At 35.0% G+C, this 16,392-nt stretch overlaps 2 protein-coding genes across 2 annotated transcripts; one reads left to right on the top strand and one right to left on the bottom strand.

The window, feature by feature from the left end:
* On the top strand, positions 1-6,986 carry LOC125870612 (protein NRT1/ PTR FAMILY 5.2-like). The gene is made up of 4 exons (XM_049551079.1): positions 1-197; positions 2,701-2,918; positions 4,429-4,994; positions 5,658-6,986. The coding sequence occupies exons 1-4, from the start codon at positions 65-67 to the stop codon at positions 6,565-6,567; spliced, it is 1,827 nt and encodes a 608-aa protein (XP_049407036.1). The 5' UTR covers positions 1-64; the 3' UTR covers positions 6,568-6,986.
* A 16-nt stretch (positions 6,987-7,002) lies between these two features.
* On the bottom strand, positions 7,003-11,974 carry LOC125870611 (protein unc-13 homolog). The gene is made up of 5 exons (XM_049551078.1): positions 11,296-11,974; positions 9,818-10,708; positions 8,849-9,301; positions 8,541-8,727; positions 7,003-8,328 (listed from the first exon to the last, which is right to left on the bottom strand). Exons 1-5 carry the CDS (start codon positions 11,848-11,850, stop codon positions 7,355-7,357), a joined length of 3,060 nt encoding a protein of 1,019 aa, XP_049407035.1. The 5' UTR covers positions 11,851-11,974; the 3' UTR covers positions 7,003-7,354.
* Positions 11,975-16,392: the final 4,418 nt, after the last annotated feature.

Genomic DNA, 16,392 nt, shown 5'->3' with positions numbered 1-16,392 from the left:
ATTTTTTTTTGAAGTTTTAGCATAACATTTGACTAAAGGTGGTTTTATCCATTTCTCTACAATTATGACAACTTCTCAATATGTGGATGAAAATGGACAAGATGATGGATACACAAAAGATGGAACTGTGGATCTCAAAGGCAATCCTATACTTAGATCCAATACTGGTGGATGGAAAGCTTGTTCCTTCATTGTTGGTATGTTATCTTATTAGCTCCCCCTCCCCCCTCGCGGTGCTATAGCCACATATAGCTTAGGGTGGCCAGTCATATATCTTTCGTCAAAAAATTATAGGGTGGCCAATCAAATATTTTTCGTCAAAAAATTATATTACGCCTCGATGTTGTAGACACACAAATAGGCGTTTGTATATAGTCGACACTCTTTGAAGCCTAGAAGAGAAAAAGTTCATGAGTTATGTTAATGTCATATCTCCATGAAAGCCATTCTAAGTGTAGGAATCATCCTCTACACTTACTTCTTTCCACTTGATCAATCCTTTTTTCTTAAATGTATGTGAATAGCAGAAGCTTAGTGCATCCGACTAATCTTTAATGTAATATGAATATATTTGTTTTAAAGAGGTTAAAATGGATAAATTTCTCGTTTCCACAGAAAAAGGAAAATCTTATAAAATTTGTGGTTTCAAGAAAAACCTCAAACATTTATACAATTATAAATCATTTTTCAAAATTTTGAAATTAAATTATTTCTAATCAAGAAAATATAACACTCTGTATCACATAAATTTAGACAATTTTTTTTTTATAAATTGGTACCTAATATTTTAGGAACGTGGCCCTAGTTAACCATTTTCCTCAGTTTCAGTACGTGGCTAGACTTTGTCCGATCATATAAGTAGAGCTCCAAAATCATAATCTCATCTAGAAAAAGAATAATGGGCGAAGTCATAATTTTCATTAAGAAAAAATAAAATATATAAAAGTAAAATATATATATTTTTTCTTTTTACCTATGTTAAAAATACTAAACGACAAATATTTTATTTCAAAATGCTATAAGTATAGAATATCATAAGATATTGATCTTTATAACTTGTTGTGTTTTGATTTTAAATATATTCAAAGCTAATGATAACAACATTTAACCAACCGGCTGAAAAACTAGTCAAAAAGTAAAAATAAATAGAGTCTACAAAATATCTTTTACTAAAACAAATACTATCTCCAAATATATTCTTTGATACTTCCAAATGGATAATGGAGATCATATTTAGACAAATCCTAGTAGAGTACATGCACACACGTTTTAAAACTCCCTTCCTTACGAATTTAGTCGCTAATTCATCGTTATTTTATTCGTAGCTAATAAAAATATGTTGTTAATTCGTCACTAAATAGAATTAGCTTGCTTAACTATAAAATTTATGTCGCTTAATTATTTTTATAGTAATGCTCTAATAATGCATATAGATGTCCCAAGTTACTAAAGTAAAATCTATGTCCGATACCAATATAGGTGGTGATGGTCTTAATCAGATGTTTTGAGTTTAAGTGCTAGAATGAAAAAAAGTTCTATTACGACTGTTGTCTTTAGAAATGAATCTTGCGTAATTAGAATTTAATCGGAATTTAATTGCGTACCAGACAGGACGTCAGGTGGAAAACAAAATTATAAGATTTAGGACTTATTTCATACGGTAAATTAAGACTGATTTGGTAGATCAATTGTAGAAGCAGAGTTAGAATGTTAAATTTATAAGTTCTCAAGAAAACAATTTATTTTTAATATAAATATAAAGTTTATGTTAAGTTTATTAAATTTTGCATAATTTATAAATGAAATTGTAGATCCACCTCTGATTAGTTGGCGTGACAAAATCATGAAGTTGCATTTTATCAATGAGTATACTACGTAACTATGTGGAACCCATAATCTAAATAAAGAAAATGCTCTTAAAATTTGGACTATATAATCTTAAAGATACATATTATATAGTTTTTTTTAATAATCTAAAAATATATACTTTATTTAAATTGAAGAAAGAAATGAATGTCCGTTTGATCATATCGAAAATTAAATGCATTGACTTCTCCATCAATCTTTTGGCAGTTGAATTAATACCTTTGTCCAATATTTATTTTGAGTTCAACCAACCCTTAGTTGCAACCAACTCAACCATAAATAATACTCTAAGTTAGAACATTGAATGTGGTGCAGCGGATGACGCTAGCTGTTTCTCTCTTAACAAGAGGTTTCAGTTTTGAATTTTGGATATGGAAAAAATTTCTTCGTCAAAAGCGCTTTCACGTATGGATCCCTACACGGCGTGAATCCAATGCAGATTCCAAATAACAAATAAAAAATCATTAAAAAAATTAAGTTAGAATAGCCCAAGACCGATGAACTCATTCTCAAGTGAGAATCTAACTTAAAAGTTACGAGTTCATACGAACCTAGTAATTTCTGCACAAATTTATATAAACAATAATTGTATATCAATTATTATTAAAGGCGCAACTAAAATTTATAGTTTATCATACCATAATTTTTTTTACATGTTGAATTTAAATAAATTATTTATACAAAATAAATATTATTTTTTAAACACAAATATAATATTTAAATAATGTTATTGAGTTTAATCAAACTCGTAATTATTACTATGACTTCATCCTCAATTATTTGACTTTATTATTATTGTTGGCAATATAATATTTTTTTTTGATGAATTTGCAGTATATGAAGTTTTCGAACGTATGGCATATTATGGTATATCATCAAACTTGGTAATATATTTAACAGAGAAATTGCATCAAGGCACTGTTAAATCATCAAATAATGTCACAAATTGGGTTGGAACTGTATGGATGACTCCTATATTGGGCGCCTACTTTGCTGATGCTCATCTTGGACGTTATTGGACTTTCTTGATTGCATGTGGCATATATCTCTTGGTACGTATCGATAATTTCCGTAGCTAATTTCATATTTTTTAGCAATAAGGACACTTATCTAAACTGAAATATTCCTTTAGTTAAGATGACACTTAGTTTGAGACAGAAGAAGTCTATGACTAAAGCCTAGGATTATCTGAATAAGAACAGATTAAAATAACCGAGTTAATAAATAGATAAATCCTCAATTTGTTAGAAAATAATGTGTTGTAATTTTGTTATACCAAACTTCTTGACTTAATGTAAGAATACTCATATCCAATTATTGGGTAAGAAAACACTCTTATCTTGGAGTATATATGTCATCAATATGAAAGATTGACCTAGGACGAATTGTCATGTTCATGTATTTGATTTCAAATAGTATAAAAGTAAGGAAAATGTCAGAAATTATTTATTTTTCTACTTGACAACTTGATGTGACGTGATTACCAAAAAGATTATAAAACAAATAATAATGAAGTCACAACAAAGATATAATAGGACCACTATTATATTTTCTTGTATTTACTTCTTCCGATTTAAAATAATTGATGATCTCGATTCAAAATAATTAATATTTTATAAAATTAAGAAGATATTTATTTTTTTTCTCAAATTTGTCCTTGTCATATTTCTAATTCTCATGATAATTATATATCAAACTGAAAAGAAAAAATTATAACTGGTGATATTTTAATCAAAATTCTTCTCTATTTTTTAAGAGGGAATAAATTTCTTAATTTATGTGCTCGATTTTAAAATATTAATTATTTTGGATCGAAGGGAGCAACATTTGTCAGTTCAGTCTATATTATTGACTCTAGAGAGTCTATTTTTGGAATTTTGCTTGAATTTTTCACTATATACAAATACCTTTTCTTTGTTTTTTTCTGCAAGTTGCTTTTTCCTCTAAATTATGTTCAAAGTTGGTGTACTTGTCTAGAAAATTGGTTCAAATTAATTTGGTTGGTTAAAAACTTGCTCTAGTAGAGCCCCCCACCATTTTGGTGGAAGCTAGCAACACATGATGTGAAAATTATATATATATTATAAGTATTAAAAACTTGATATTTAAATGAAAAATAATAAAATTGATCAATAATTATCTATCAAGTTTGAGTCTTGAGCTAGTTAATCTCAAAGATTTCTCAACTATAAAAAATAATGAGAAAAGTATCGTTTTACGTATGATGAAAAGAAATTCCTAGACAAGTCTGAAAAGGAATGATTGAGTCAGGCCTATACAATTTGACCTTGTCTTGAGAACACATTATGAGAGATGTTGAAACGGGCTAATTGATTGGTCGTATGCATGCTAATGGATCATGTATATTATTACAGTTCTAAGAAATTTGTTTGGTGTCTCGAAATTGTAATATTTCTATCGATGATTGTGTCAACTTTATTGTTATTGCATGTTAGTACTAACTAAAAATCCATATTTTCTAACAATATTTTGATAGGAACGTCCATTAGAAGTTCACGTTTTTTTTAATAATTAACCAAATTTCATTAAAAATTGTCACAGGGTATGTCACTACTAACATTAGCAGTATCAATCAATGGCCTAAAGCCTCCTCATTGTGCCAATCCAAGTTCAATTGACTGCAAAAAAGCATCCACACTTCAACTAGCTGTGTTCTTTGGTGCACTCTACACCTTAGCCGTCGGCACGGGTGGCACGAAACCCAACATATCGACGATCGGAGCCGATCAATTCGACGAATTTCACCCTAGGGAAAAATCCCAAAAACTTTCATTTTTCAATTGGTGGATGTTCAGCATTTTCCTAGGGACACTATTTGCTAATACTGTGCTTGTTTACATTCAAGACAATGTGGGCTGGTCACTTGGATATGGGCTTCCAACATTGGGCCTTGCTATATCTATAATGATATTTTTGGCTGGATCATCTTTTTATAGACATAAAAAGCCCAGAGGAAGCCCATTTACAAGAATGGCTAAAGTCATTATTGCTTCATTAAGGAAATGGAAGATTAAAGTCCCTAATGATCCAAAAGAGTTATATGAGCTTGATTTGGGAGAATATACCAAAAATGGAAAAGTTAGAATTGACTCCACTCCTACTTTAAGGTTTGTACATATTATACTTGTTCGACAAAATTTCTGGGAAGTCAAAAGTGTTTATTTTAGAAAGTCAGAGTCGTTTGGCCAAGCTTTAGGGAAAAAAGGAGAATGTTTTTGAGTACTAGCATTTTTTGGTAAAAAAATACTTTTCAAGATAAGCAGATTTTAGAAGCTTGACCAAACAGACTATTAGTTATATACACCAATGGTATACAAAATTTCTGAGAAGTCAAAAGTGTTTATTTTAGAAAGTTGAGTCGTTTGACCAAGATTTAGGGGAAAAAAGAGAATGTTTTTGAGTACTAGCATTTCCAACGAAAAATACTTTTCAAGATAAGCAGATTTTAGAAGCTTGACCAAACATACTAGTTATATACACCAATAGTATACATAAAACACTTTTATACAAATAGTGTAATTTAACCAATAATAGCAATATGTTACTTATCTTATTTGTTTAGAACCTACCCTTACTATAAGCAAGTACTGGTATTTTACTTGACACGAAGTTTAAGATATTAGTTTGGCGCGCTTATATGATATAGGAGTACTAATGATGATGGAAGAATATACATAAAAGTGTGTAGTTCAATGAAATTTAATACGATTTCTCGATATGGAAAGAGTGTCATATAAATTGGATATGACGGATTTTCATGTTTGATGCAGGTTTTTGAACAAAGCTTGTGTTAAAGTAGATACAACTAATCCATGGATGTTATGTTCAGTTACTCAAGTAGAAGAGACTAAGCAAATGCTAAGGATGATACCAATTTTGATTGCTACATTCATTCCAAGTACAATGTTAGCTCAAATCAACACACTTTTTGTCAAACAAGGCACAACTCTTCAGAGAAACATTGGTAGTTTCAGCATCCCTCCAGCTAGTCTAAGTGGATTCGTTACAATATCGATGCTAGTCTCCGTTGTGTTATATGATCGTTTCTTCATGAAAATTTCCAAAAGATTGACAAAAAATCCAAGAGGTGTAAACATACTTCAGAGGATGGGAATTGGAATGGCTTTCCATATTGTGATCATGTTAGTTGCATCGTTCGTTGAGAGGTATAGGCTTAGTGTAGCAAGGGATCATGGACTAGTCGAAAATGGTAAACAAGTACCGTTATCCATTTTGATTTTGTTGCCTCAATTCATTCTTATGGGAACTGCTGATGCATTCTTGGAAGTAGCCAAGATTGAGTTTTTTTATGATCAAGCACCAGAAGGCATGAAGAGTCTTGGAACTTCTTATTCAATGACTAGTCTTGGTGTTGGGAGTTTCATTAGCAGCTTCTTGCTTTCGACAGTTTCTCATATCACCAAGAAACACGGGAATCATAGAGGATGGATATTAAACAACCTGAATGCATCTCATCTTGACTATTACTACGCGTTCTTCGTGATACTCAACTTATTGAACTTCTTCTTTTTTCTGTTTGTGAGCAAGTTTTATGAATACAAAGCTGAAGTCTCTGATTCACTGTCTGTGTTAAGGCAAGAATTGGAGATCGAATCGAGACATCGGGTGACTAATAGCCAAGAAGCTTCAACCAACACACAGGTTAATGGTTCTACATAGGATTTTAACTAACATATATATTTTGCTCCAAACTTCTTTTCTGTTTTATAGCTAGGTAGTGTACTATATTGTCTATGGCTCGGATCCTCCATAAATTCCGCTGCACCCATGTCAGATCCTCCGAAAATGCAGCCTCACTGTCGGATTATTTTGCATTTTTGGAGGATCTGACACTGATGCACCAGTATTTTTTGAGAATCCGAGCAATATAGCTATACAGGGCAATACTTTTGTGCACCTCCTTTCTCTTTGTTATGATTTTCACACGATTGTAATGATAATCAGTTAAATATAGTTGTTACGAGATATGCAAAGCCATGCTTGTCTTATTGAACAGCATTTTCAATTTCATAGCTGATATCTCTAAATGAAATAGTTCATAATCTGAGTAGAATTTTATGGTCTATTTTCTCTAGAAATTTCGTCTCCAACTCGTATGCTAGTATAATAATATTCACTATATACAATAATATGTGGTCAAAATAATGATCTCTCAAGACATACAGAAGATAGCAGAAGTATTTTACATTAGCGTGTTCCACCACGTAGAGTAAAGTACTGATAATGCCTAGTCGAATGAGGAAAAGAAGAAGAAAAAATAGTACACTGCTCTCTCATGTGACTCAGGGCTTTTTAACTTATCATCCATCCTTTGAAATCCTTCAAATGAATCAATCTTATAGCAGATTCTCTGTAAAAATCCGTCTTTCTTCCGTTTTCTTTACCTTTCCTGTTTATTTTTTTTGTACATGTGATATTTTTTTTATGATTTGTTGGCATGTTTTCTCTAATATGGCCTCCTTTTTGCTAATTGGAATGTTTTCTTCAAGAAGTGATTAGCAACTTTGTCATTTCTATGACAAACTACCCTCAAGATTGTATTGGGATCTGCTCTATTCCATCTTCCTGTTGTTGGAGGCATAGGTAGTTTCTGTCCTGATCCCACAACTCCCATTCCACTAGCTTCACATGCCACAATGCTGAAATCTTCAACCAATTGCTCAGTTGATTGTCCCATTAAAGCTATCACCCCCTCGACCGTCTCAGCTTCTGTGTCCACAACATCCTCTACTACCAATCCTTCACCACAAGTACAGAACACCCTCTTTAGGCTCTCAAAGTCCTCTTCTATTATCTGATGATCAGCTCTTGAAAAGAGTCTTTTGCTTCCTCCGGCTAGTAGAACCATGAGGTAGGCCTCGAATGAAGCCTTCATCACTTCTTTTAAGGCCAATGGCTGAGCCTTGTCAGTGAGGATCGCGCATAAAAGAGTGAGGTTTTGCTTGAGTGCCCTTAATGCTGGTCGTATACGTGTGCTCTCAACGTCCCTGATATAGAGGTTACCATAGAATACACAGTGAGAATCAAAGAAAATGAGACGATAAGCAGCAACTTCTGATACATGTTGTACAGCTACTTGGATGGCTGAACGCGTGTGATCAAAGTAGGAGTAGCTCCCTATCTGTCTATTCTTGCTGTGACGACTTCTTGGAGTAGGAACAGTTTTCGAGGAGATTGATAAAGTTTTATCAAGGGAATGGAGTTGTAGAAGAAAGTAATGCAAAGTGTTTAGCCTTATATATAGGCGTTGTGTCCCTCGGCTCGTTGAAAGGCGGGGATGATTGCCTTCATCTGCTATATGATGGTTTTGTTCATCTGCTCCTACACTGCAAACAGCAAATTTCCACAGTTTGGAAAACCTTGAATCTTGGCTACATCTTGTTAGAGGAGGAAGTGTAGGAATGTAGCTTTGCTTTGACCCTATAAAAGGAACCAAAGACAAAAGAACAGATTAACTATTTGAGCACCATAGTTACGAGTTTAGCGGAACCTAGTAACTTTGGCTCAAACTCTGTATATTCGTTAAAACATTTCATTTAATATGTACTTATTCAAAACTCAAACTAAAAAATATGGCGTTGCCTCGGTCTTGAGGTATGAAATGAAATGAGTTTTAGGAATTGTGTCCTTACCACATGATGTGACAAAGGTAACATATTCCTTGAACAGATGCTCAAAGCCAACAGCAAGATCCTCTACTAAGTCCTCTGACATGGCCATTGGGATTTCAAAGAAATTGTCCACAGCTTCCTTGGCATGTCTCATTAGATCAACTGCTGATTGTGCATATGGCTCACTTTTGGATTTTGGATTCCATGTCTGCATATCAAAGTTTACTACAGTATCGGAACCAGGATTTTCACTAAGTAAATTCAAAACATAAAGAAGTAAACACACGAAGAAGCCAAGGGGACCGCTCCCCTAACAGAAAAAGACTTACTTCAGTTTCTTTTGCCCTCATAATAATCTCCTTTCCTTTCTTCAACCTTTCTTGTATCCATTTTCTCAGAAGATTCATTATGATTGAATCAGTTTCATAAGGAATCATCTCTGACAATGTGGCTTTGCCTCCATCCTCACATTCATCCGAATCCTCCACAACCATTTGGATTAATACTTTTTCGAGTTTTCCAGCCTTCTGCAATACCGAAACTGTTTGTTTTGTGAGCAAAGTCGCGCCCGTGAGATATTGCTTCAACAAAGTTCCATAGCAAGAATGTAATGCCACAGCTGCTACTCCTGCTGCAATAGGATGCCACTTCTTGAGTACAGGGCTGAAAATTTCTTTCTCCTTAGTTGCTAATTCTTCAGTTTCATAGGCTAACTTAATTAGTGTCTGACTCACTTCTTCCAATTCAAAACTTGCTCCATCTATGCTCATTTCTTCCAGTATCTATTTTACACAATAAGGAAAAAAATTATTACATCAAAGAAACTTGAAGATAAATAAAACTAAAAGGACGTTGAGAACCATAAGGTCTCAGAATCAAATTCCAACAAAGACGAAAAAACACTAGGTGATTTCTATCCATCTGTCCTAGCCTTGGTGGGCAGAGTTATCTGGTATATGTTACTAGTGGTAGGTGACAGATATCTCGTGCCCGGACACCATGGTTATAAAAAATAAACGAAAAGGGTTGAAAGCTATGTTTCTCAAACCCTCCAAAAATACTTCAACGCCTCTTTCGGATCCTCTAAAAGTGCATAGCTTTTGAAGGATTCTACAAACACCCGATTATATTCTGAAAGAGTCCGAGCAACATAGGTTGAAAGGAAGGCTAAAATGCTAAAGTTTAACATCAATGACTCAACTTCAAGTAAAATGGAAACTAAGGAATGTGACATGCTAACCATAATGTAGAAACTCTTTATATCGTCAGTATATATAACTTAAATCCAGAATACTAACCTTAGCAAATGCATCCCTCATGGACGAACGAATAAAGTAACAAACTTTATTTCCATCTGAATCATCCTCCGCGAGTTCATCCCTTTTCTCAAAAACATCAGATGTATATCCCGGAACATCTTCCTCTAATATCTTCATGGCCGCGAAGAATAAAGGAAGATTATTCTCCAACAATCCAGCACTCCCCCTATTGAAACTATCATGATAGTTAACCAATCTTTTCTCCGACCATTCCCTCATCGATATCAACACATTTGCCAACATCTTAACATAAAAAGGCTCCATATCAACTTTCTTAGCATCAGTAGCAACTTCAGTACTCAACATGATCATCGCTGCGCCTAAAAGATCAGGCTCAACCTGGCCAGTGACGATGTACTGCTCGAATAACACCCAAGTGAAACACAAGTTATGAATTGACTTGTTGACACCCAAAATCACCCATGTTTTTTTCATCAATTCAAGGAGCTCGTCGACTTCATCAAGAACCATTGTATCGTCTTTTAAGTCGAAAACAGAGGATAACAGAGCAGTATAAATGTGGATATTTAAAGGGAATCCATCAGCCCAATGACAAATATCAGTTGCTGAACCATCACTTGTTCTCCAGGCTAAGGACACTACTGAATTGCAAAGTGCTCTCATTGTCTCTGAATTCTTGCCAGTGTCGATGGCTTTCGTTTCAGCTGATCTTATGATCTCTCTGAAGCGTTTAGCGGATGTGTTTGATTTTTCTACTGGAAGTGAAGGGTAAAGGAGAAGGCCTGCTTCAAGGATTCTAAACTGACGTTTTTGCCATTGATGGTATTCGTGAGAATCGTTGAATTCGGATGGTTTAAGATGGCGTAATAGCTCTAATGGTAAGATTATTGTCTCTGCTCTTCTCCCCATCTGTACAAAATTTCACAAATATTTGTTCAGTTTGTCATAGTCTTCAAATCTTGAACTCATCCACATAGAAAAGGTCTTATATATGAGCTTGTATTGCTCGAACTCTTTAAATATGTTGCTAACTGTGTGCTCGATTCTCTAATAATAGTGTATTTTTTGAGGTTCTGATACAGGTGTAGCAACATTTTTGAAGAGTCTGAACGACATAGCTATGGACGAGTACTCTGTACTCCATCCGTATAATCTATATTGATCAGACTCTCCAAAAATATTGTCGTATCCTTATCATCAAACCCTAAAACAATGCACTACTTTTAGAGGATCCTACATACACTCAGTGACATTTTTGAAAAGTCCGAGTAATATATGTTATAATTTATATGAACCTATTTGATTGAGAAAAAAATTAGGTATACTAAGGGTGTGTTCGGTATGGAGTAAAATATTTTCCTTCGTACCGAACATACCGATTGAGCTCTACAACCTAGTCATTTTCCTTTTTTTTTTTTTTTTTTGTGTGTGTGTGTGTTTTTTTAAAATGCATGCAAAAAGACATTAAACATGCAAAATAGACATAATGTACGTACTTGTCCAACAAGAGTTCTCATGAGAGTTTTACGTAGCCTACTATCACTTTGCTCCGACACCCTCATTTGCCGCCTCATAATCTCGGCCGACGTCATCGGTCTCCGTCCCCTCGAATGGGGCACGGTGAATCCCACCTTGGGGCTAGCACCGCCCCCAGGGGATGAGGGGTTGCCTCCATAAGAGCTAGCTCTTCGTGAACGTGACCGTTTCAACATCTTCAACCCTAGCGCGGTTTTCACCTTGCTAGTCACGGCCATCCCTACCCCAGATGGCTTCACCGGTGATCCGGGGCTAGTAGATCCAGCCCCAGACCCGCTTCCATCTCCTCCTTCAGACGGATTATGATACGAGATAGCCGTCCTACAGCCAAACCCTGGTGATGACCGACATGCGGTGAAGAATATCTCGTAAGCCGCGTCACGGAAATGGTCACGATGAAGACCGTCAATATTTTCAAATGGCCAAATAAGGTCAATGTCAACGGACGCAACATCTTCGCCAATAGTATTTGCATGGCGAAGATGTTGTGTCATGGTGGTCGTAGTAGGTGCCATTATATATGAGCTAGCTGCTATGACAAACTACGCGACGGATATGTAAATTTGTCAAATATCCGGCCGTAGAGGGCGGAGAGAGAAGCCGGTGAACATTAGAATTATTATTATTTTTTTTCGAGGCAAAGAATGAAAGAAGCGAGAAAGAGAGGAAGAAAAACAAATAGTAGACAAAATAATAGATGGTTATGTGAAACTCTTAATTTGTATTTCTCCGATAAAAATGAAGAACCAAAGGTGGTGAAACAAGAGATAATTAGACACACTCCCAATATTTTTTTAAAAATAGTAAAGAAAAAAAATGATTTATCTTATATTTATTTATTTTCTAGCGGATAATTATTACACACATTTTGTTTCTAATTTGGTTTGTCGCTCGATGTCTGATATCTTTATTACCGTCCTACTAAATCCAAATTCTAGTTGATTAATGTCGATACACATAAGGATGTCATGTACACATGACACAACTAGTTATTGTGCCGAGAAGGAGTAACAAAATTGAAGGCCTTTACAAAGATGGATTTGGGACCCAGATCCAATAATTAACAAGTATCTAAAAGGAGGACGGATGAGAAAGAGTGATTTATGTAAATTATTGAGAAAAATGTCTAGTCCTTTCATCTCTTTTCTCCGAGTTCTGCTTTTCATCCCTTTCTTCTACCCGTGTTCTTCAATTTCCCTTTTAGTTCTTAAATTCCTTTGTAATTCCAATTACGAGTTAATGAAATATATCTATCAGTTATTTGAGTTTGAATTGTGTTAGCCTAGTTATTGAATTTGTTACATATTATGGCAATAATATTCAGTTTCTTAGTTATTAGTAAAAGTCTAATATTTAATAGTAGGAAGAGTCTACTACTTTATTTTATATGCCTATATATGATTAATGAAACTCAAACTCAAAAGCAAAGTTAGGAATTTATGGGTTCTGAGTTCTGCAATAATTATTTTAAGTGATAATAAGTAGACTTTAAATTTAATATTTACACATATTTAATGAGCTTATTATCTGAGCAAAACTCATAAAATTTTCGATCGTACTCACATGCAGATTGTCAACTCTGACTTCGCATAATATATACAATAACATCCAAAATGTAATCCTTTAAGATTATAGAATTTTGTTTATGGGGAGATTTTTTTCTCTATAATTTTATCTCATATTTTCTTTTATATTGTTTTTTTTTCGTTCTTTGATCTATCGTTGTTCAAAATTTACGATTATTAACTATCACTCATTGTCATGTTATTTTGATTTCAACAACATATAATGGTGAGTGGTGACAAATATGTCACGATCTAAGAAAATTATAAAATGACGTGACAAGTATATTCTCCTTTTGATATGTCAATGATAAATCTTTATAGATGAAGGCATCTAAAAAAATGTATATTTGTCGTCCATTCATTAATTGGCATATGTTCTAAATTGTTTATATTAACTCAACAAATAGAAGATATGACAATCAAAAAAAGGAAAAATTATACAGAATAACACACATTTAGCCTATTTTAGATATCGTGGCTATATTTTAAGAAAATTGTGATTCGTGGCTATTTTTTCCAATTCTTGTTATTCTCCTGATTTGTATAATTTGCTTGATTTGTATAAATCCAGAATTGGTATGATTCGGTTCCTGATTGTATAAATCCAAAATTGGTATGATTCGGTTCCTGATTGTATAAATCCAGAATTTTGTATATGCTTACCCTAGCTATTTGTATATACTATTTATGAAATATTCACAATAAATTATCATGTTTGGATATTGGCAAGTGTAACACCCCGGAAATCTAATAATGACCTAAACTAGAGCCTAACATGTGGTCTAGTACCCTAAATAGGATTAACATGAGGATTTGAGTCCTAAAATAACTTCCCTAAGTTTGTACTAAGGTGTTAGTCCCTAAACGTCAAGGCATGACCCCCCAAGGACCAACCAAGGGTCCTTAAATAATTGCAGCCAAAAAGCTACCTGAAGGTAGTCACCTACGAAAGAGACACACACGCCTCGTGGGTGGACACACGCCCCGTAGGTGGGGGTCGTGAGTGAAGACTTAGTCTTCCCCCAAACTCCCCCAAAGCTCCAAGTTTCAGTCACAAACCACGATTGTACAATATGGTTCGTGGACCAACTCACGCCCCGTAGGTGGGGGCTCGTGAGTGAGGCCTGGACCAAGGCCAAAAAACCAGTCTCAGACCCAACCCACGAGTGACCCGTACGGTCCGTGGGTCCATCCACGCCCCATAGGTGGGAGGTCGTGGATGGGGTCTGCAAAAGCTGTCTTGAGCTCGGTCAAGTGAAGGGTAAGTTTCGTAAATTCTAAATCAATTAATTAAGGGTGGGGACGGTTATTATTAGTTATTTTAGACCTATACAAATACTTCTAAGTCATTAAACTCCACTTAACACTTCATAACTCACAAGACTCAAAACCAACCATCTTCTCCCAAAAATTCTCTCTCTAGGACTCCATTGAAGAACCAAGTCAAGGTCAAGCTAGGGGATCCAAGAACCAACCTTTCTTCTCCAATTTCTTGTGGAAATCAAGCTAAGGTATGTATGCTTTTCATCCTTGGGTAGCTATCACCCAAGGAGCCCCTTCAAGGAGCCCCTTCAAACTATGTTTTTAAGACTTCAAAACCTAGGGTTTTCAATCTACATCATGGGTCTTCTTCCAAAACAATTTCAATTGTTTAATTATGGTTTATTATGATTGATTATGATGATTTATGGTTATTAATGGAGTATTGATGGATTTTTGATGAAAATCTCCTATGGACCCATTGTAACACCCCGTATCCTAGATAGACCAAAATGTAGATTTTAACAAGTTGCAGGTGCAACCCACGGTTGCCACCGTAGGTCAGACTACGGCCCGTGCTGGTGGTCCGTGGTTCACCACTGCAATCCCTCCCCAAATCGAGCTTAGAAAATCGGCTAAGTCTCGACCCACGGACAGACCCACGGTCCGTGGATCGAGGGCCCCTTTACCTAGCCTCTGATGCAAACGACGGCTGACCAGCACGGACCGTCATTCGATCCATGACCCATAGGTCCCGTCCGCCGATCACTCCGACAACAGTTAAGTCAGGGGTCTTTTGGTCTTTTCCTATTTCGTTGGACCCCTAAGCTACGTCGTTTAGACCCTAAATCATGAGGTTTTAGTCAGTTTAAGCCTAGAAACATAACTAGAACTTACCTAAGTCAAATCATTCACCAAAACTTAGAGAAATTAGAACGTAAAAGGAGAAAGAAGTCAAGAACCCTAGTTTAAGAACGCAGCAAGGTTCCATCAGTTCCAGCCCCGAAATCGAAAGATTTATCCGTGGAATTTATCACCAGGTATGTGAAATTTCACTAGTGGGTTCCTTTCGCCCATTAGGTCCCTAGAATTCAGTCAGATTCTTGATTCCATGATTATGAACAGACCTAGGGTTTCTAGAATTTTGACATATCATCATGAATTAGTTATTTAAATGTCCTAAATCAGATTATCATGTTATTGCTCAGTTTATTTCATGAATTTCATAACCTTAGCTATGTATTTCTTTAGTTTTTGAATTACACATGCTAGGTCAGATATTTAAGTTATTCAGTTATACATGCCTCAGTTATTAATGCATCAATATCAGTTTAATTGTTGCATACTCAGTTTGCATGTTCAGTTCGAGCTATGCAGTAACTTACAGAAATTCAGTCATAATGTGTTAATCAGTTAATCTATTGGGAGTAGCATAATATCGAGTTGGACTAGGGTTCAACGTACCCAAATAGTCCCAGAACTACTAGCCACGTAGGTTGTAAGTCCCATATGTGGGCATCATTTCAGTGATCACACCAGTATGCCTCTATACTTTTGGCCGGGTATGTTGGGTCTTCTCGATACGGCGTATACATCGGACTCCATATTTAGTTCATGTGGTTTTATTATCGGTTATTAGTAGCTTCCACAGTTCAGTCAGATTCTATTGCATTGACCATTTATCGGTATATCCAGTATTCAGTTTCAGCATGTTATAAATTGGTTACTGCATTCAGTTATCTCAACATTCAGTATTTATATCATGTTCAGATTATATCATTGCTTATTTGCTTTGTTCAGTTATATGTTATTTTAGTTGTATTCTATCATGCATGCTCAGTACCTTTCAAGTACTGACGCATACTCTGCACTACATCTTCTTGTGATGTAGGTTTAGGTTCTCAGCATCCAGATCACGCTTAGATCGGTTCCCGGTCTCCAGTCTAGCAAAATCAGTGGTGAGTCCTCATTCTCCGAGGATAATAGTCATGAGTTTCTTTTCAATATTTTTAGTCCTTAGTTTCAGTTTTGCTAGACTTAGTTGGGGCCTGTCCCAACATTTCTAGTCAATTAGAGACTATTTTCAGACATAGTTAGATTCAACTTAGAATTGAGTTAATATCATCTTCGTATTAAACTCATCAGTTATCATTTATCTCAGTTATAGTATATGAGTATTCCCCATCTTTTCATTTTTATTTATGATTTAGCTTCCGCATCAGTTTATTATCT

Source organism: Solanum stenotomum, chromosome 7 (genome assembly GCF_019186545.1).
Source record: "Solanum stenotomum isolate F172 chromosome 7, ASM1918654v1, whole genome shotgun sequence".
Taxonomy (NCBI): Eukaryota; Viridiplantae; Streptophyta; class Magnoliopsida; order Solanales; family Solanaceae; genus Solanum; species Solanum stenotomum.
The sequence above is the reverse complement of the archived record's forward strand: the minus strand, read 5'-3'. Positions and strand labels throughout refer to the sequence as shown.

Bases quoted from the DNA above. Each gene is read 5' to 3' on its own strand.
- LOC125870611 (XM_049551078.1), bottom strand. From the start codon at position 11,850: ATGGCACCTACTACGACCACCATGACACAACATCTTCGCCATGCAAAT. The intron at 9,302-9,817 runs GTTAGTATTCTG...TGTGTAAAATAG, and splicing joins TGAGGGATGCATTTGCTAAG to ATACTGGAAGAAATGAGCAT. The intron at 8,728-8,848 runs GTAAGTCTTTTT...TTTGATATGCAG, and splicing joins TGAGGGCAAAAGAAACTGAA to ACATGGAATCCAAAATCCAA.
- LOC125870612 (XM_049551079.1), top strand. From the start codon at position 65: ATGACAACTTCTCAATATGTGGATGAAAATGGACAAGATGATGGATAC. The intron at 198-2,700 runs GTATGTTATCTT...ATGAATTTGCAG, and splicing joins AGCTTGTTCCTTCATTGTTG to TATATGAAGTTTTCGAACGT. The intron at 4,995-5,657 runs GTTTGTACATAT...TGTTTGATGCAG, and splicing joins GACTCCACTCCTACTTTAAG to GTTTTTGAACAAAGCTTGTG.